Source organism: Calliphora vicina, chromosome 4 (assembly GCF_958450345.1).
Source record: "Calliphora vicina chromosome 4, idCalVici1.1, whole genome shotgun sequence".
Classification (NCBI taxonomy): Eukaryota; Metazoa; Arthropoda; class Insecta; order Diptera; family Calliphoridae; genus Calliphora; species Calliphora vicina.
Genome location: NC_088783.1, coordinates 69,320,669 through 69,342,169, shown reverse-complemented (window position 1 = coordinate 69,342,169; position 21,501 = coordinate 69,320,669). Strand labels below are relative to the sequence as shown.

The window sequence follows — 21,501 nt, the reverse complement described above, 5'->3', positions numbered from 1 at the left end:
TATGATAACCCGAAGCGCGAAGCCCGGCAATCCAGCCGAATCGACACCAAAGCCAAATATCCATGGTGCTAAGGTAATTTTTGGTATTTGGTGGGAGCAAAAAGGTCCTATCTATTATGAGCTGCTGAAATCTGACCAGACCACATAAGGGAACCTGTACTGAATGTAAATGATTCGTTTGAAGCGAGGCTAGACATGAAAACGTAATATTCCATCATGACAACGCTCGGACACATGTTGCAATACCTGTTAAAACGTATTTAAAATGAAGCGGTTGGGAAGTTTTGCCTCACCCGCTTTATAGTCCAGACTATAACTTCAGAACAGAGTATCCGAAATTGGCTTGATTCGTTTTTATCCTCAAAAGATGAGCAGTTCTTTTGGCTCGGAATCCATATGTTGCCAGAAAGATGTGAAAAGCTCATAGCTAGCAATAGCCAATACTTTGAACGAGTTTACACTGTTCCAATGTTTCAAAATAAAAGCTAAAAAAATTTAAAAAATCAAGCGTTTTTAATTCATACCCCCAATATATTAACGATATCTTTAATTTTACAATTATTTTATAATTATATTCCGACTTTCCCTGCTTTTTGATTTTATAACAAATCTGTTAAATTGAACTTTCGGCATAAAACGGATTAAATATGGAAGGAGAGAAAAATGTCAATTCTGAAAATTAAACAAATTACTCTATTTTCACACATAGGGGTGATAAAATAACTATGTAAATACATTCGCTAGAATTATGGTTTTGACTCTCAGTTACCTTTCTAGTTGTCATGCATGGAAGGACATCTGTCATTATAAATTGAACACGTGTTTTATGTTGAAATAATCTCTGCATAATATCTTAATAATAAAAATATTGTCCAGTGGCCTAAGATTTGTATGTAGCTTTGTGCCTATACTTTTTGGACTCATGCAAAATATTGCATTCGGGGTTGTCATAGAATACAATCATTGTCGGAATCGTTTTTGAAAACGACAGAAAAAGTACAATGGTCTAGTGAAATCGAAAGTTATCGGTTTTATATTCGATCTAGAATTAAATTCTTTATCGATTAAACAAAAAATTACATTGAATTTTATAAGACAAATGTACCTTTTTTTGTCGTTTTCAAAACCGATTCCGACAATGATTGGATTCTGTGACAACCCCGATTGAATTTTTTTTTCATGTAATCGGAAACAGATTATTGTAGTAAAAATCGGAGTTAAATTAGAGAATTTACAAAAGATTTGATAGCAAATCGAAAGATGAAAAAAATATAGATTTAGGAAAAGCAAATCCCGATATTCCCAAAAAAGCAATCCAAATTTAGGTTTTTTTTTTAAATTTGTCCCATAAAGTCTATATATGGTCCGGTATTGGTAAAATAATAATATGAATGATTCGGAATACATCATAGTATGTAAAATAATTGCCTGTTTTGGAATTCCTGCTGTGGGATTTTAAAACACTTAGTGTAAATTTAAAATATCTTTAGTATATATCTTATTAGTATATTTTAGGCGGTTTGTATTTAAAAGCTATCCCTGTAGAGATACATTTCCTAAAAATATTAACATTATTAGTTCTTTAAGAAACTTTTTTCTTCGAAAATTTCGTTTATTTTTGGACTCGCAAAAGTCATTGTTTTGAAACCTTTTGATGGTATGATTTGCATACCCTTCACCATGAGTACTAACGATATATATAATTTTGTTATTCCGTTTGTAATTTTTACATTTTTCTTTTGCGAACCCATAACCCGTCCCAAGCTATTTTAAAATTTGCTGATTTCAGTGAACTCTTCGATCACATTTCTTGCACTCGTACACAAAATACTAAAGTAAATCGCACAAAAACATATTACAAAATGAAAAATAAATAACATATAATATTGAGACATTTAGGTTAGGTTATAAATGCAGCTAGTATCAACCAGCTTACTTGGGTCCCTGAATTGGTACCTTTGTGATACCCTAAGGATCATACTCAAGACCTCAAGAGTTCCTTCACATGTCAGAACTGGGTTCAGTGCGGAACCAACCTGACGCAAGAATGAACGAATTCATCTTTCTGACATCCAAAGTAGATAGATCCGCTAGGCCGTGCAATAATGGACTGCCTATTGTCGCAGTCCGAGCCCCTGATAGAACAGGGCAAAGACAGAGGAGATGTTTAACGGTCTAATCCTCGTCTTCATCATGATAACTCCTACAGAAGTCATTATATGGAGTATTCAGTCTCCTAGCATGCGCACCAATCAAGCAGTGCCCCGTAAGCACTGATATCAGAGCTCGTAGCCTAGCCCGTGGTAGTCCCGTGAGGAACATTGACCTATGATAGTCAAAAACGGGCCATGTGACTATCGATATCGAGCCATTTGAGACATTTAAAACAGTAAGAAAAAACCGTACATAATACATAAATGTCTCTAAAAAATACGTTAAATTTACCTACACATTTGTATAGGAGGGGACGGAAAGGAATAAAGCGTTATAGACAGCGTAGTCAATATAGCCACATGTCTGTCTATCTATTGAAATCAATTGCAAGAAACCAAGGCATTAGCACGGGACTAAAACAGAAATGGTTATCGGGCCAACAAGCGCCGATTTCAGCGATTTCAGGCAATATTTCAATGTGACCAAGTTTCGAATGTTGTGTCTCTTAAAACGGTTTTGATTTTAATTTAAAATTTAGAAGCTGCATTTGAGCGACTTTGTATTCGAATATATGTAAAATATCTTTACATTAACTACACTTCATTGTTTCCATATGAAATTACAATAAAACAAAGTGTTTTCAAGAACTTTTAATTTGTTGTTCTTGGTGGACATATCGGTCTACTTTGTTGAAGGTTATATAAAATTCGGCAAAGCCGAATGTAGCACTCTTAATTATATTTAATTGCGTTCGATATTTTGAAAAAACTGGACCGAGCTGTGTTTTTAAATACGTATAACTCGTTAGCTTTAAGAGATAAATAGCTTACTTATGCAGGTTTTTTGTAGGCCTAATCGAGGGCTTTCAATGCAGGTTTTTTGTAGGCCTAATCGAGGGCTTTCAATGTATACAATAATTTCGCAAGCATTTAAACTCACCAATCGGTTCAACCAGTTAGAAATGACAGATTTATTTCCAAAATAATTTGATTCTGTTCCACTGGCTCCTTGTATCCTTGTTACAAAATACCAATTCCGGGTCTTTCAACATTTCATTGCCGAGGACGAAATTTAAATATTTAATACTAGACCTAGTCTATGCCGTCAATTCTATGGTTGACTAAAGTCTATGATCGTCTGAAGTCTGGCCTATGGTCTTCCAAAGTCTATTTCGACGAGTCTATGGTCGACTAAAGTCTATGGTCGGCTAAAGTCTATGGTCTTCCAAAGTCTATGTTGACTAAAGTCTATGTCTACTAGTCTATGGTCTTCCAAAGTCTATGTCGACTAATCTATGGTCTTCCAAAGTCTATGGTCTTCCAAAGTCTATGGTCTTCCAAAGTCTATGGTCTTCCAAAGTCAATTGTCTTCCAAAGTCTATGGTCTTCCAAAGTCGATGGTCTTCCAAAGTCTATGGTCTTCCAAAGTCTATGGTCTTCCAAAGTCTATGGTCTTCCAAAGTCTATGGTCTTCCAAAGTCTATGGTCTTCCAAAGTCTATGGTCTTCCAAAGTCTATGGTCTCCCAAAGTCTATGGTCTTCCAAAGTCTATGGTCTTCCAAAGTCTATGGTCTTCCAAAGTCTATGGTCTTCCAAAGTCTATGGTCTTCCAAAATCTATGGTCTTCCAAAGTCTATGGTCTTCCAAAGTCTATGGTCTTCCAAAGTCTATGTCGACTAATCTATGGTCTTCCAAAGTCTATGGTCTTCCAAAGTCTATGGTCTTCAAAAGTCTATGGTCTTCCAAAGTCTATGGTCTTCCAAAGTCTATGTTGACTAAAGTCTATGTCTACTAGTCTATGGTCTTCCAAAGTCTATGTATACTAGTCTATGGTCTTCCAAAGTCTATGTCGACTAATCTATGGTCTTCCAAAGTCTATGGTCTTCCAAAGTCTATGGTATTCCAAAGTCTATGGTCTTCCAAAGTCTATGGTCTTCCAAAGTCTATAGTCTTCCAAAGTCTATGGTCTTCCAAAGTCTATGGTCTTCCAAAGTCTATGGTCTTCCAAAGTCTATGGTCTTCCAAAGTCTATGGTCTTCCAAAGTCTATGGTCTTCCAAGGTCTATGGTCTTCCAAAGTCAATTGTCTTCCAAAGTCTATGGTCTTCCAAAGTCTATGGTCTTCCAAAGTCTATGGTCTTCCAAAGTCTATGGTCTTCCAAAGTCTATGTCGACTAATCTATGGTCTTCCAAAGTCTATGGTCTTCCAAAGTCTATGGTCTTCCAAAGTCTATGGTCTTCCAAAGTCTATGGTCTTCCAAAGTCTATGTTGACTAAAGTCTATGTCTACTAGTCTATGGTCTTCCAAAGTCTATGTATACTAGTCTATGGTCTTCCAAAGTCTATGTCGACTAATCTATGGTCTTCCAAAGTCTATGGTCTTCCAAAGTCTATGGTATTCCAAAGTCTATGGTCTTCCAAAGTCTATGGTCTTCCAAAGTCTATAGTCTTCCAAAGTCTATGGTCTTCCAAAGTCTATGGTCTTCCAAAGTCTATGGTCTTCCAAAGTCTATGGTCTTCCAAAGTCTATGGTCTTCCAAAGTCTATGGTCTTCCAAAGTCTATGGTCTTCCAAAGTCTATGTCGACTAGTCTATGTCGACTAATCTATGTTCTTCCAAAGTCTATGGTCTTCCAAAGTCTATGGTCTTCCAAAGTCTATGGTCTTCCAAAGTCTATGGTCTTCCAAAGTCTATGGTCTTCCAAAGTCTATGGTCTTTCAAAGTATATGGTCTTCCAAAGTCTATGGTCTTCCAAAGTCTATGGTCTTCCAAAGTCTATGGTCTTCCAAAGTCTATGGTCTTCCAAAGTCTATGGTCTTCCAAAGTCTATGGTCTTCCAAAGTCTATGGTCTTCCAAAGTCTATGGTCTTCCAAAGTCTATGGTCTTCTAAAGTCTATAGTCGACTAGTCTATGTCGACTAGTCTATGTCGACTAGTCTATGTCGACTAGTCTATGTCGACTAGTCTATATCGACTAGTCTATGTCGACTAGTCTATGTCGACCAGTTTATGTCGACTAGTCTACGTCGAATAGTCTATGTCGACCAGTTAATGTCGTTGTGTCTATGTTGATTAGTCTGTGACGCATAGTATTTGCTGTCAAGTCTGTATGGGATATTCTATGACATCAAGTCTATGTCTGCTCTGTGTCTGCATTTGTAACGTTTATAGAATAAATCCACAATTTACCTTTTAATAAACATAAACGAAATAATTAAAACTCTGTTGGTGTTCGATTGTGATAAAAGTGTAAAAGCTTTATTAAAATCATAAAATTTTACAAAATAACCATAAAAAAATACTAAAATAATACAGAAAATATAATTTTGAAAAACAAAATAAACAAAAATTGCCAACCAAAAATAAATCTAGAAGTATTACATCTAGAAATTTATTGTCTAATGCCAACGAAAAACTACAGTGAGCATGATGTGATTGTTGGTAGCGGTGGTGGGGGTGGCTGTGTTATGTGATGCGGTGTCAATGCGTTTAAGCGCAAAAGATTAAAGCGAATAGAGGGCAGTAAAATTACAGGGGATTTTTTTTTTGAAATTGACACGATGCGGGGTATGATAAAAAGAAAACAACGAGCATTCATAGAAATTTGCAATTGTAACAACTATGACGGTCGATTTGTCTGGCAACATGTATAAACAAGAGAAAATTTGAAAGTAAATTACGAAATAAATCTCTTAAAAAGTCACGCAAGGAATTCTTATTAAGGATTTACATATTTAAGAATAAAAGTTAAGTTTCCTTTGCTTGAAATTGCTAAATGTGTTAAGTTTAAATCTTAAAAAATATTATGTATGTAGATTAGTGTATTTAAAACAATTACTATTAAATAGTTATTTAAGAGAGAAAGTAAACATTTTCCTGTTAAATATTTAATCTAAAGAACACAAAACATTAAAATTTAAGTTTTTAGTTTAACCACGCCATTTTGTTTAAGTAGTTTTAGTGTTTTACTGTATGTTTGTAATTATAAAATAAATCAAGGCAGTCAAATGAAAAAACTTTAATGAAAATAATGTATAAAATTAAACACAAAAAACATTTAACTTAAAATAGTTGAACAATTACGAGCAATTTCTTACTTCTTATTTAAACTCTAGTTAAACAAAAAAACTTTCACAGAACGTTTAGCAATTTGTTGGCAAGTTTAACACAGAAAAACTTAAATGTATGCAAGTATTTAATGTAAGTTTGTAGGCAGTGGTGGATTTTTGTTTTCGCAAAAAGATAATCTTAAGTTGTATCGTTTTGATTTGCAAGTTTTTTTAGTTTAAATTTAGTTTAAAGGATTAAATTGGTTTCATTGTTTTAGTTAAAGTTGTTAATAATTTAAGAAATTAATAAATATTAACAATTGTTATTAAAAAGTTAAACAATACTAATTAATTTTAGGTTGTCAGGTTAATCTTTAGTAAGTAAAACTTGAAAGTTTAAAAAACCTTGAATCTTTTATGGGTGAAGTTTATTTGGTAAAACTTTTCAAAACAAATTCAAAATTCAAAGCTTTCGTTTAATAATTTTTAGCTTAAAATTTAGTTCATTTCTATAATTATAATAACTTTAATTGTAATTTTTACAAAAATTAATTCATTTTATGAAAGATAGCAAAACAGTTTTGAATTACAATTAATTATATGCGATTTTTTACAAAATATTACTTGAATTTCCAAATCCACCACTGTAAAACTATTGAATTTTATGTTTAAATTAAATTTGTCCAACAAGTAAAAAACTATAAAAACATTTAACATAAACATAACTTAACAGTGTTGTATACAGTGTTTTCTCTTTTGCAACTCTGTTATAAACAGGGTTGCATTTTTATGTATTGTATGTTTTGAAAAGAAAAAAATGTTGTCTGTGTTTTGTTTATATAAGTATGTGGGTAAGTGAGTGTTTGATTAGGAAACACTTTTGCCTGTTCTTTGTTTAACTTTAAATTTCTCTTCGATTATACATCCCTGATCGGCCAATTTCTTTAATTTCAATGCCTTCTGTTCGCGTTTCTCGCGCTTTCTTATCTTTTTAATACGTTTCAATAATTTAGTATTTCTCTTTACTTTATTCGGATTCTCATCACAATAATCCAAGAGGGTTTCACAAAATCCCCGACCCATGTGCTCGTAGTCCTAGAAAGATAGAAAAAAAGAAAAGTTTTTATAAAAATTTTGTAGAGAAATATTTAAAATGGGATATTTTTGTAATACGATCTTAACCTTAATTTTTATAGAACATTTTGTATATAATTGAATTTTCTATAAAAGATATTGTGTATAACAGTATTTTGTATGGAAACAAATTGTGTTATAATAGTTTTTCCTTAAAAAAAATTTGTGTATAACAGTTTTTTCTATAGAAATTTTTTGGTATAACAGAAAATTTAGTGCATAATAGTTTTTCTATAGAAAAGTTTGTGTATAACAGTTTAACTATAGACAAATTAGTGTATTAAAATGTGTATACCAGTTTTTTCTAAATACAAATTTGTGTGTAACAGTTTTTCTATAGAAAAATTTGTGTATAACTGTTTTTTCTATAGACAAATTTGTGTATAACATTTTTTTCTGTACAAAATTTTGTTTATAACAGTTTTTCTATAGAAAAATTTGTGTGCAACAGTTTTTCTATAGAAAAATTTGTGTATAACAGTTTTTCTATAGAAAAATATGAGTATAACAGCTTTTTTCTATATAAAAGTTTGTGTATAACAGTTTTTCTATAGGAAAAGTTGTGTATAACAGGTTTTTTATACAAAAAAAAAATGTGTGTATAACTGTTTTTTCTATAGACAAATTTTTGTATAACAGTTGTAGAACATTTTTTTCTGTAGAAAATTGTGTATATCAGTTTTTCTATAGAACAATTTGTGTATAACAGTTTTTCTATATAAAAATTTGTGTATAACAGGTTTTCCTTAGAAAAAATTGTGTATAACAGTTGTAGAACAATTTTTTCTATAGAAAACTTTGTGTATACCAGTTTTTCTATAGAAAAATTTGTGCATAACAGTTTTTCTATAGAACAATTTGTATATAACAGTTCTTTTCCATAGATAAATTTGTGTATAACAGTTGTAGAACAATTTTTTCTGTAGAAATTTTTTTGTATAACAGCCTCTTAACATTTTTTTCTATGGACATTTTTTGTATAACAGTTTATTCTATAGAAAAATTTGTGTATAACAGTTTTTTCTATAGAAAAATTTGTGTATAACAGTATTTTCTATGGAAACATTTGTGTATAACAGTTTTTTCTATAGAAAAATTTGTGTATAACAGTTTATTCTATAGAAAAATTTGTGTATAACTGTATTTTCTATGGAAACATTTGTGTATAACAGTTTTTTCTATAGAAAAATTTGTGTATAACAGTATTTTCTATGGAAACATTTGTGTATAACAGTTGTACAACATTTTTTTCTGCAGAAAATTTTGTGTATAACAGTTTTTCTATAGAAAAATTTATTTATAACAATTGTTCTATAGAAAAATATGAGGATAACAGTTTTTTTTACAGAAAAATTTGTCTATAACAGTTTTTCCTATAGAAAGATTTGTGTATAACAGTTGTAGAACAGTTTTTTCTGTAGAAAATTTTGTGTATAACAGTTTTTCTATAGAACAATTTGTATATAACAGTTTTTTTCTATAGATAAATTTGTGTATAACAGTTGTAGAACAATTTTTTCTGTAAAAAATTTTGTGTATAACAGGCTTTTAATAGAAACGTTTGTGTATATTTTTGTCTATGGAAATTTTTTTTATAATATTTTTTTCTATAAAAAAATTAGTGTATACAGTATTTTATAGTGACAACTTTGTGTATAACAGTTTTTTCTATGGACACATAATTGTATAACAGTTTTTTCTATAGAGAAATGTGTGTATATCTATTTTTTCTATAGAAAAATGTTTGTATAACAGTTCTTTCTATGGACAAAATTTTGTATAACAGTTTTTCTACAGAAAAATTTGTATATAACAATTTGTTCTATACACAAATTTTTGTATAACAGTTTTTTATATGGAAAAATTTGAGTATAACAGTTTTTTCTACAGAAAAATTTGTGTATAAAAGTTTTTTTTCTATAGAAAAATTAGTGTATAACAGTATTTTCTATGGAAACATTTTTGTATAACAGTTTTTATACCCTACACCACCATAGTGGGGAGGGTATTATGCGTTTGTGCAGATGTTTGTAACGCCCAAAAATATTAGTCTAACACCCACCTTAAAGTATACCGATCGACTTAGAATCACTTTCTGAGTCGATTAAACGATGTCCGTCCGTCCGTCTGGTTGGCTGGCTGGCTGGCTGGCTGTCCATGTAAACCTTGTGCGCAGAGTACAGGTCGCAATTTTGAAGATATTTCGATCAAATTTGGTACATATTACTTTTTCGGCCCAAGGACCAAGCCTATTGAAACTGGCTGAAATCGGTCCATTATTTCACATAGCCCCCATACAAATGTCCCCTCGAAATTGGACTTTATCGGTCATAAATGTTTAATTTATCTATGTATCTACACAAATTTCGCTCCAAATAAGTTTTATATATACAAAATTCATGTCACCAAATTTTGTCACGATCGGTCCATAATTAGTCATAGCTCCCATATAGACCCGCTTCCGAAAATCACTTTAACGTGCATAAATCGCTTAAAAATGTTGGTATACACACAAAAATCAACATAGTTAACTTTAATATAGACATAAATCACACGACCTAATTTTATGATGATCGGTCCATAATTGGTCATAGCTCCCATATAAGGCCCATTTCCGAAAATCACTCAAAAATCTAAATTATTGATATTTTAAAAGTAAAATATTTTTACTCATTTACTTGATGTAGGGTATTATATGGTCGGGCTTGACCGACCATACTTTCTTACTTGTTATATAGAAAAATGTGTGTATAACTGCTTTTTTCTAAAGAAAATTTTGTGTATAACACCTTTTCTAAAGAAAAAGTTTATGTATAACAGTTTTTTTTTTATAGAAAAAGTTGTTGTATGACAGTATTTTCTATAGAAAATTTAGTGTAGTACAGTTTTTTCTATAGAAAAATTTGTCTATAGAAAATATTTTTATAGAAAATGTTGGGTATAACTGTAGTTTCTCTAAAAAATCTTGTGTTCAACTGTACTTTCTTTAGAAAATATTGTGTATAACATGTAAATAATTTCTTAAACAATTTTTAACACACATTTTTATTTCATTATTCCCAATTTAATCTTTAAAAAATCATAAAGTTTTGTATGAATATTTTTGTTTGTTTTACAAACTTTGAGTTGAGTACTTTGTTTACTCTTAACAAGTTTTTGTTTATGGCAAAATAAATCCCATATTGAGTTAAACATAAATTTAAATTAAATTTTAACAATTTAATCCCAGTATTTGCTGTTTCTCTTTATGTCAGCACATATTTTTTTAACACAAACAGTAGGTGGAGAAAGTATAAAAACAAAATTAAATTTTGAATTAACAAAGTATCCAAGGTATCTAAAATAAATGGAAAATATTTAAAAAAATAATTTGTTTAAGTATTTATTAAATTTAAATAAATCTAAACTTTTTAATCATGTCCACATATTTCTTCCTTTGCCTCTTTATAGAAAACCACCTTCACTACCTCAACGGTTATAAAACATAAAATGTGTATTGTTGGTTGCCATAAAAAAAAGTAAAACTTTTTCAAGAGTAAAAAAAAATCGAGAAACAAAAATATACAATAAATTTTTTCATTAACTTTATTTTGTTCTCATGGTTTGTTGTTGTTTTAGCTGTAAAACCTTATTCCATAGATACCCATCAGCATTTAGATAAACTTAGTTTGGTTAATTTTTTAAAAAAAAAATACTTGGCAGCAATAAAAAAATTCTCCTTTTTAGCCAAATTTACTTTGAGTACACACTTAAGCTATTATCAGATTTTATTTTATTTCTCTTGCTGACTGGCAGTTAGTCTTCAGTCAGTCAGTGAGGTTTCCTGGCTGCCAACCCCTGTTGAGTTTCAAGTTTGGTACACTTCAGTTATCTAAGGCAGTAGTACTCGTACTTGTAATTTCATTTTACAAGCAGCTCTTGGGTAAATTTTTTTTTTTTGATAAATGCTAACTCAAGCATTTCTACTAAGATTTTGTATTTGTTTTTTAGTATTTTTCTATACACTAAACTAAATTTAGTTTGGAAAACTGTTAGGGAAGGGAGGGATATGTGGCCAAGGCAGTCTAGTGAAAGGAAAAATATAAGCTGATTACATACATAAAATAATGTTTGGTTAAGGAACATTGTACTGGTTCATCTAGTAGTGTACTCGTGTGTTTAAATAAGTCTTATTTAAATCACATGAGTAATTTTGTTGCTTTTTGTACAATATTCCTTTGTACTCATAGTTATTAGATGTATGAAAGTTGTAATTTGTTTCTGCTTTTCATTGAATTGTCCTGTTTAAATCCTTGAAAAAGGGATTCGTATTATGTGGATTAGGGTGGCCCTTATTTGGCACATTTTCCTTTTTTGATGCTTCCAAGTTTTAGTTCAAAGTAGCAAAATTTTCAAAAAATTAAATGTTTTAAAAAAATATAGTGGGTTAAAATTTTGTCCAATACAGCACGAATTCACATCTATACTCAACCCATTAAAATTACAGAAATAATACACCTTTTTTCTTGGACATCTTAAAACATAGTCAGTCGTAAAGAGAGAAGCTTCAGTCTCCCAAACGTATCATCTTGAAGTTGAAACTAATCGGTATAACGACATAGTGTCAAGTTGAGACTATTTCGATTCATTTTTAGTGTATCATTATGATATCTAAAAAGTGTCTAGAGAGAAGATAATTTTCCAATTCAGCTTCTTGCATTAAAAGAGAAATATTTTATTGCATTCCAGTTATACAAACACTAAATACTTATTTACATTAAATATTGGGATTTTTAAAGTGTTTATCATTTATTTTCTACAATATAAATTTATTCAAAGTATTATTGGCCATTGTTAGCTATGACCTTTTCCCAACTTTCTGGCAACATATGGATCCGCGCCAAAAGAACTGCTCATCTTTTGAGGCCAAGAACAAATCAAGCTAATTTCGGATACTCTGTTCCAAAGTGAAGCGTATCCATCCCATAGAGAGCGTTCTGCGTTGATCGAAACAAATAGTAGTAGGACGGGGCACGGTCTGGAGTATAGAGCGGGTGAGGCATAAATTCCCAACCTCTTCATTCCAAATACTTTTTAACAGGTATTGCAACATGTGGTCGAGCGTTGGCCCAGATTTATTTATTTATTTTTTTTTACTTAATTTTCGAGATTAACAGCCATTTTTAAGGGTATTTCCTATTAACGCTCTTTAATTTATGGGCCACTGTAGCATTATTAATAATGTGTGGATGATCCTTTGTTATGGATTGTTTAAAAAATACGGTATGGCATTGATTCCACTAATTTTTTAAGCAGATCGGAATCAATTTCCTCCCAGACTTGTTTAATTCTTAGTTTCAGCTCTGTCACAGTCATTATGCTTTCATTCTGGGCATTATTTGCATAAACTTTACGGGCCATGTATTCCCACAAGTTCTCCATTGGGTTTAAGTCTGGACTACAAGCCGGCCAGTCCAACAGAGGAATTCTGTGTTCATTAAATCAAGATTTCGATTGCTTAGAAACATGGATTGCAGCATTATCTTGTTGGAATATGCAATCTTCATCCATTTTTTCATCCATAAATGAGAGAAGAGCATCTTCCAACAGTTCGTTATAAATCGCACTATTCATTTTTGTCGGAACAAAACATATTTTCAACTTGCCAACTGCAGAAAACGCTGCCCAAACCATAACACTGCTACCACCGAAATTACGTTTTGACATCCGAACTTCGTTTGATCTCAAATCGTGCCAATAGCATGAGTATGAGTCAGGATCGCCTAAATTAAATTTTCTTTCGTCTGAAAAAAATATTTTTTTCCACTCATCTGTCCATTTCATATATTTTATTGCGAATTTTAGACGATTTTCTTTATGGTGCTTTTTAGCATTGGTTTACATTTTATGTCGTCATCGTTTCGTAAAATGTGTGAAACGTGTTTGGAAGTCACTGGAAGATTTAATTTATTCTTTATTTGTGTGGAATTCAATTTGTTGCGGGTTTTATTAGATTAAGTTGTCTTCTTGTTAGTTTTGTATTTCCCTTTGTAGGTTTGCGAACTCCATAATGACCTTGACCTTTCTTCAAGAAATTTCGCACTACACTTTCCGAACGATCGATTTTATGTCCAATTTCTCTATTGCAACATTCTTGGTCGTGAAAAAATTTAATTTGAATCTTTTCTTGATCGGACAAAAAAGTTCCCTTGGGCATCTTTAAAAGTGATGAAATTTATTGATTAAAATACAAAAAGTTGGAGTAAATTGAGATGTTACTATTAGAAACGTACCTTTGGTTGAAAAAAAAGTAAATTTGATATTTTATTTTTGGTAACTTTTTTAAAAACAAATTTCACGTCTTCGTTTATACGAATCTTCCACTTAAAATAGCACCAAGAACATTTGATCGCATAATTAAGGCAAACAACAAGAATAAGAAAAAAAATTGTTTACTTTCAAAAAGTTCTGTTAATTTGTCTCTCATTAAAAAAGTAAAATTTAGCTTTTGGATGAGAACAACAAAGATATCACAAAAATACAGAAACAAATTAAGTGCGTTTATAGGAATATGCACCAGTGTACTATCGGTGGTGGGCGATCTCCAAGTCCGACATTCATTCGGTATCCTGCTCCGCGGAATTGATTGCGTCTCTGTGAATTTCGTTCAAAGCTGTCAAATACGAGCGGCGATAAAATGGATCCTACACATAGCATTGTATGCTCTCCTCGTATTTACGTAGGTTCTGTCTGACATGACTTGGGGGAGACTCCAACTTCCGTGAAATCCCAGAAGGTACTGTAGCGTCAACATGACGTTGTGTTCCTTGAACGGTAGAACCTTGGTTTCCTCGTGAAGGCGGTGTTCGGTGGTAATTTGAAGGCAGCCTGTGACGATCCTTAAGGCTGCGTTTTGATAGCTTTGAATATTTCGCCACTGAGTATCACTCAACGAACGCGACCACACTGGAGCAGCATAGTGGACCACTGACCGACCAATCGTCTTGTAGGAATTTGTGTCGATTCGGCTGGTTGGCCGGGCTTCACGTACGATCTCTTACGCTTCGGCTTATCGTAATGTATCCCATTTTTCATCGCAAGTAATGCTTCGGTGCAAAAATGATTCTTTTTTATAGCGTTCAAACATCATGTGGGACTTGCAAAATCATCTTTCAAGGTCTCTCAGCTTCAATTCGTATGGTGCCCAATTTCATTGCTTTTGGATGAATCCTGCTACTCGAAAATGTTTTGAAATGGCTGCTTGAGTAGCTTCCAATGATTTTGCAAGATCTTGTTGAGTTTGACAACAATCTTCATGGAGTAATGACTCCGATTCTTGGTTTTCAAACTTTTTTGACTGGCCTGGGCGATCTTTGTCTTCCGTGTCAAAATCTGAACCGCACAAATCATATCTCGCACATTGAAATCGATAAAACACATTCATCATAAGCTTCGGCGAGCAATCGGTGTGCTTCAACGGCACTTTTTTTCAAATTAATGTGGCAACCCCTTTAATATTTTAAAATATCATCAATTTACCCATTTTGTATAAATCAAATATTTTCATAAAATATAATTTTGTTCGGTTTTAACTTTTGATATAAAAATATTGTTTTAATATTAAAACAAAACACTATAATTTGGTGACCCCGAAATGCCTACAACACGTTCACCTACACGTGAATCTATTGGAGACTCAAGTTCTGGTAGTTCTCAAGAGAGGTCCGCCTTGTATCAACCACAGGACAATACAAACGCTCCAGAAATTTCTGCAGCTACTGCAAATATACAGAAGTTATCACATTTCTGGTCGGAGCAACCCCATTTATGGTTTATCCAAATTGAAAGCATTTTTACTCTAGCTCATATAACAAGATATGAAACTAAATTTTCTCATGTAATTGCGAATTTAGATCCAAAATATAGTGCACCATACAAAGTTTTAGAGCGACATGAAAAATATTTTATACTTAAAATTGGCGCTCGAACAGACAGTATTTCAAAAGATCGTCTCAAACCTGCATTTGTTGAAACCTCAATTAAAGAATTACTATTAAAATTTATATCGTTTAATATTAATTAAACTAGGAGGGGTGTAATGTGGTAACCCCTTTAATATTTTAAAATATCATCGATTTACCCATTTTGTTTAAATAAAATATCTTCATAAAATATAATTTTGTTCTGTTTTAACTTTTGATATAAAAAGATTGTTTTAATATTAAAATAAAACACTATATTAAATAAGTTCAAAGCAAAAAAAAACTTTGTTGTTCACACTATAATGTTCAATAACTAAGTGAGAATAAATGACAGATTTGTACACTTCAAACTGACATATAACTTATTAAAAACAAAAAAACGCGTTCAAAAGATTCGTCATATATTGTAAATCCCGCATTTTTAAGTCATATACCAATATTTTATAAGTTCAATAATATGTATTGGACAATTTTGACTCCAGCATTTGATTTATAGATGAAGGAGTACAATTTTTGACCTTGGAGCATTGAAAATCCAAAAAATTGCAAAGGATCACCCTAATCTAGATGGCTATTTAAACTAAGATTTGCTATAAAGATAAATTTTGTTTAATATTTATTAGAAACTAGTTTAAAAATTTGCTTATGTATTGTTTAATTTTGTGATTACTGTTGACAAGAGAAGAATAAAAATCAGAGTGGCATTAAGCGAAGATTAAAAAGAAACACAAATTGAATGTATAACTTGCTAACTAAAGGAGCAAGATTGTTTTGAGCATAAAGAAAATAATATAATAAAAATATAACGAATCGGAAGAAGTAAAAACAACTGACCAATGTTTAAAATGTGTACATGTCGATGATGCCCTACCTTTGAGATCCTACAGCGACGCTCCTGTCATCAAAATTTAAACTAAAATATTTCTCTGCTGCGCCCATTTTCAATTTCTTGTCAATCGCAATAGCCAATGTGAAATGACAGATTTATTTCCAAAATATTTCTATAATTAAATAGTTTTCTTGCCATCTTGAAATCTCGAGGTTTTTGAGTTAACATTTTTTAATTCTCAAAAAACTAAATTTGTAGTTAGGACACTTTGTAAATACCATTAGTTGACAATTTTCACAGTTTTTTTTTGTTGAAATTTTGTCATCATTTTTCATGTTTTTATTTTTTTTGGATAAAATTAATTCAGCACATATTGTATTTATTCATTAATTCAATTGAATTGTGTTGTATATCTCTGCTGTCAATTTCATTTTCACTTTTTTTTTTGTCAAATACGCTACATTATTGCGGAGGGGTATAGATACAGCATTAGAAGGTTTGAAACATTTATGGAAAACATTGAAGATTATATCTAAATGGCGACAAATTGTCTAAATTGCTAGACACGATAGTACAAGTTGACCTTTAATAAGTTATTGACTCTATACCAGTGGTCGGCATTCATAGTCACCAGATGCCAAATATGATCGGTTATTTACCTGTAAATAACACCAATGTCAAATGAGAAAAATTTAATGAAATCCCTCATAAATAGGGTCCGGATGGTGAAATTTTGAATTTTGTATGGTGAAATTTTGAATTTTCAAAAGCGTATAACTCGCTAACTACAATAGATACAAAAAAATTTGTAAGTAGCTGCCTACTATGAGACTCAACAGCGCCACTCCTGATGTCTGTTTGGTCCGTCGTCAAAACTTAAACTCGAATAATACTCTGTTACGTACATATGAAATTGTCCATTTTACCAACTAGTTAAAAATGGCAGATTTATTTACAAAATATTGTGGTTCTTCCCCAATGCGCATTTGTATTAACTTCTTAAAACTGGTGAACGATTCTGCGGAATATTATTAAGCATATCTTAGACTGGCTACTAGGGATCTAGTAATTAAACAATTTGTGCATTAGTAAGGTAACTTATAATATGGTCATGCTTCTCTGGACTAGCTACAAGACTGTCTCTTTGTAATCTATGTAGGGTCAACTGCTGTTTTGATCCATCTTCCAGACTATCTCATTGTAATCTATGTAGGGTCTGTCTCCTAGAATAAGCACATACCAGAACCAGATACCAGACTGTCTCTTTGTAATCTAGGTGAGGTCAATTGAGGTCAGCTACCAGACTATCACTTTGTAATCTGTCTCCTAGGATAAGCACATACTAAAACCACTTAGATATTTCGGTAAACAGAGATCCGAAAACCAAGGTAAAATTACCGAATGGGGGACAGTTATCAAGCTCTAAAAACTATATTTTTCCTGGGCTACTAAGTTTCCAGAATTTATGGTAAATATTTTAAATTTTCTATTCAAAAGCGTTAACTATTCGACTTAACTTCACTTCTAATTTGATTCTATTCATGGTATGTAGCTGTATTAGTTATTTTTTGTTATTTTGTGTCTGCATGTGTGTTGTAGTATTCCCAATGTATACAACCATGTTTTACCTCCCATTGTCTAAAACCAGCATCCGTGTGTAAATATACCAAACACATTCATTGTTAATGTATCAAAATTTATCAAATAGAATTTTCATTTCACTTACCAAACTCACCATACATACATGATAAATAAAAAAAACACAAACATACATGATGGAAAAAAATATACACAAGGGATGTAATATTAGAAGTTACACAAAATGTACCAGTAATTTAGAAAATGAAAACTTTTGTACCCTTTTTGTACCAAAATTTTACCTTAGTAGTTTTGGTTTTAATTTTAATGAAATATGTAGAGAAATTAAGGAGATTTTTAGTTAAAAATCAGTGTTTAAAAAACTAGACTACAAGTAGCAGTAGCAACGAAAAAACACAAGTAGTCTAGTTAAAAAATTAATAAAAACTCGGAGTCAATAATTACTACTACTACTGCTACCTTCACATTTTGGTAGCAGTAGTTGTAGTAGTACTAATAAAAGAAAAATTTAAAAGTAGACGAGTAATTTATTTTCTATTGCTACCTTAAAAAAGAAAAAGTTTTGATGTAGCAGTCATTAGTTTTTTATTAATTCTGCTACTTTTAAAATTTAGTAGTAATAGAAGTAGCAGTTGAGGTAGTAGAAGAAGTAGCAGTTGAAGTAGCAGTTGAAGTAGCAGCTAAGTAGCAGTTGAGGTAGCAAGTCAAAAATAAAAATCTTCAGCCAAAAAATTATATTATGTGTTGTTGTTGAGAATGTATATTCGTGTATGTTGGTCGTGTTGTAAATAAAAGTTCGGCTTTTTTGTTATACACACAGAAAACACGATCTTTCTGTTAGCAACACGAACATCTGAGACGAATAAAATCGAATAATTCTTTCAAACTCTCTCAAAACAAAAACAACACACAATGTTTAATTCTGTCAATTTTGGTGTTATGACTGAAGATTTTCTTTTTTGACTACTTTTATTGCTACCTTAACTGCTGCATCAACTTCTACTTTACTGCTACCTTAAAAATTAAAACTCGATATAGAGCAGTAGCAATGATTTGTATTTTTATGCTACTACTCCATTTACAATTCATGTTTTATTACTACTGCTCTGTTAAGAGTTTTATATTTTGAAGGTAGCAGTAGTTTTAAAAAAAAACAAGAAAACGAAAAAAGACAAATGCTACTGCTACCGCTACATACACTTTTTTGAAGCAGTAGTTGTAGCAACAGTTAAAAATTTGTTAGTTATCGTAGCTTTTTAAACACTGTTAAAAATAAGTAAGAAGCTATATTCGGGTAAACAAAATTTAAATTTTTTTTCCAGTTGTTTTTTCGAAATTGTTTTTGAAATTTTTTTTTAATTTTTTTTTTAAATTTTATATTTTTTTTTAATTTTTTATTTTTTTTTTTAATATTTAGTGAAAAAAAATGTTGGTGAAAAAAAAATGTGGGTTAACTTACTATGGCCTTATATACGTCGTTGCGCAGGTCTTTGAAATATCTATCATTAGATATCCATATTGTCTATATTAATGATTTAGCAATCCAGATATGGGTCAAAAATAGGTCAAAAATCGAGGTTGTCCTGGTTTTTTCCTTATATCTCAGCCATTTGTGGACCGATTTTAGCAACCGAGCCGGAAGAATTTCGGAGATATTGATGTATCATTCGTGTATGTAAGTTATTTGGGGGCTTCAGAAAGTTGATTTCAACACACAGACGGACAGATGGACATGGCTATATCGACTCCGCTATCTATAACGATTCAGAATATATATACTTTGTGCGGTCGCAAATGAAAAATGTAGAAATTACAAACGGAATGACAAACTATTTGTCGATTTTAAATAGCAACCGAGCCGAAAGAATTCCCGATATATTGATATATGAATCATGTATGTAAGTTATTTGGGGGCTACGGAAAGTTGATTTCAACATAATGACGGACGGATGGACATGGCTATATCGACTTCGCTATCTATAACGATCCAGAATATATATACTTTGTGGGGTCGTGAGAAATGTAGAAATTACAAACTTATATATACCCTGCCACTCATGGCAAAGGGTATAACAAGTATAATTACAGACAAATATTATTAAAAATTTGGTTTTTTGCTTAAATATTAAATAGCAACCTATTTTGGACTATAGCGGGTATATTGATGTATCAATCATATTTGTAAGTTGTTTGGTGGCTTCGGAAAGTTGATTTCAACATACAGACGGACTTGGCTACAGCAACTCCGCTCTGAGGGTCAATAAGTCCGCGACTTTTTGAATTTCCCGGCTCTTAACTGGAAGGGCAACATTGCTCCTGTGAGTTGACTCCTGTCAAAATTTAAACATTTAGTCATATCAGTTGAGGTCTCTACACCCGAAACAATTGAAAAAAAGTCACGAAATGGTGTTGGCCGATCGGAGATTGAAAGTGCGAGAGGTTGTGGAAAACATATGCATAGGCACATGGCTTCATGGTTTCATTTTGGAATGATCATCTTGAGAAACCTTTTCACACCGACAAAAATCCATGAATTAGGCTAAGTAATGCTTCGTTCTACTCTCCTGAATAAGCCCCGAGTGACTATTTCGTATTTCCAAACATGAAGAAATGTCTAGGCGAAGAGAGATTTGACTACAACGATGAAATCATCTCACAAAAAAACCTTTTTTAATGACCTCGACAAATCTTATTTGTTGGAAGGGATAGATTTGACTACAACGATGAAATCATCTCACAAAAAAACCTTTTTTAATGACCTCGACAAATCTTATTTTTTGGAAGGGATAAACAAATTGTAAAAACATTGGACAAAGTCCATGGAGCTCAAAGGAGACTATACTGAAAAATAAAATAATTTTTTATCCAAACTAGACAACTAATTACCAATAATATACAAAAGATTTCAGAGCAATATTAATTATGGATACAAAAATAAAAGATTTTCAATTTAAAAATTTAAAAAATAGGAGATTTTTGCTGTTTTTTGGGCGAAAATGTGAATTAACTCTATTTTTATTTTAAAAAAAAACTTTCTTTTATAACATATAACAATTTTATGTTTTTCTGTAAGGCAACTTTATATATAACATTTTGGTTTAAAAACATGTCCTATTTTTCGAATCTGTCGTCCCTGCGGCCTTCGGAATTTTACCTATTTTTTTTTATCAAAATTTCAACTTTGGGTCACATGTTCTAAAATCCAAAAGCTGGGATTAGAAAACGGAAAGCAGCTTTGGTAACCTTGATGTGTTCCCTATTTATCCCCAAAATATTTTCCCAGCCCCGAAGGAAATGTGGACTTTATGGGCAAAATTGTAAAAAATACCATTTTTGGGAATTTCGCTTCAATTTTTAGGAATTGAGGGATTCCCTTTGACCTTTTGACAAGTTTTTTTTACAATTTGTTATTTAGAATGACAAATTTAAAATTTTATTACATATTACATATTTATTGAGTTTCTAATACTAAAATTTGTATCAAAATTTTAATAGGTTTGCAAATTTTAGGATAAATTTGATTCACTTTTATTCCGAACTAATTTTTATTGTTTAGATAATTTAATTTTTGGTCTTACCAAAAAAATTCAAGTCAATATCTCAATTAGATATAAAAATATGCCACTTTAAAACTCCGTCTTTCAAAAATATTGCACACTTATCCAAATCGAACAACAAATTTTGATTCTGCCCCACTGTGCAGTAGTCAACAGACAATTCTTCAAACAACAACTTTTATAATAAACTTTGTACTTTTAAATCTAGAATTTTTATCCC

At 31.4% G+C, this 21,501-nt stretch overlaps 1 protein-coding gene across 5 annotated transcripts in view; it reads right to left on the bottom strand.

The window, feature by feature from the left end:
- Positions 1-5,383: 5,383 nt before the first annotated feature.
- The window catches only part of Nna1 (Nna1 carboxypeptidase), a 221,621-nt gene continuing 205,503 nt past the window's right edge, over positions 5,384-21,501 (bottom strand). For all 5 annotated transcript variants that reach the window (XM_065510249.1, XM_065510248.1, XM_065510250.1 and 2 more), the window contains one exon: positions 5,384-7,296. In XM_065510249.1, the coding sequence (XP_065366321.1) occupies positions 7,069-7,296 (228 nt within the window). In that variant the 3' untranslated portion in view covers positions 5,384-7,068. The remainder of the gene's footprint in view (positions 7,297-21,501) is intronic.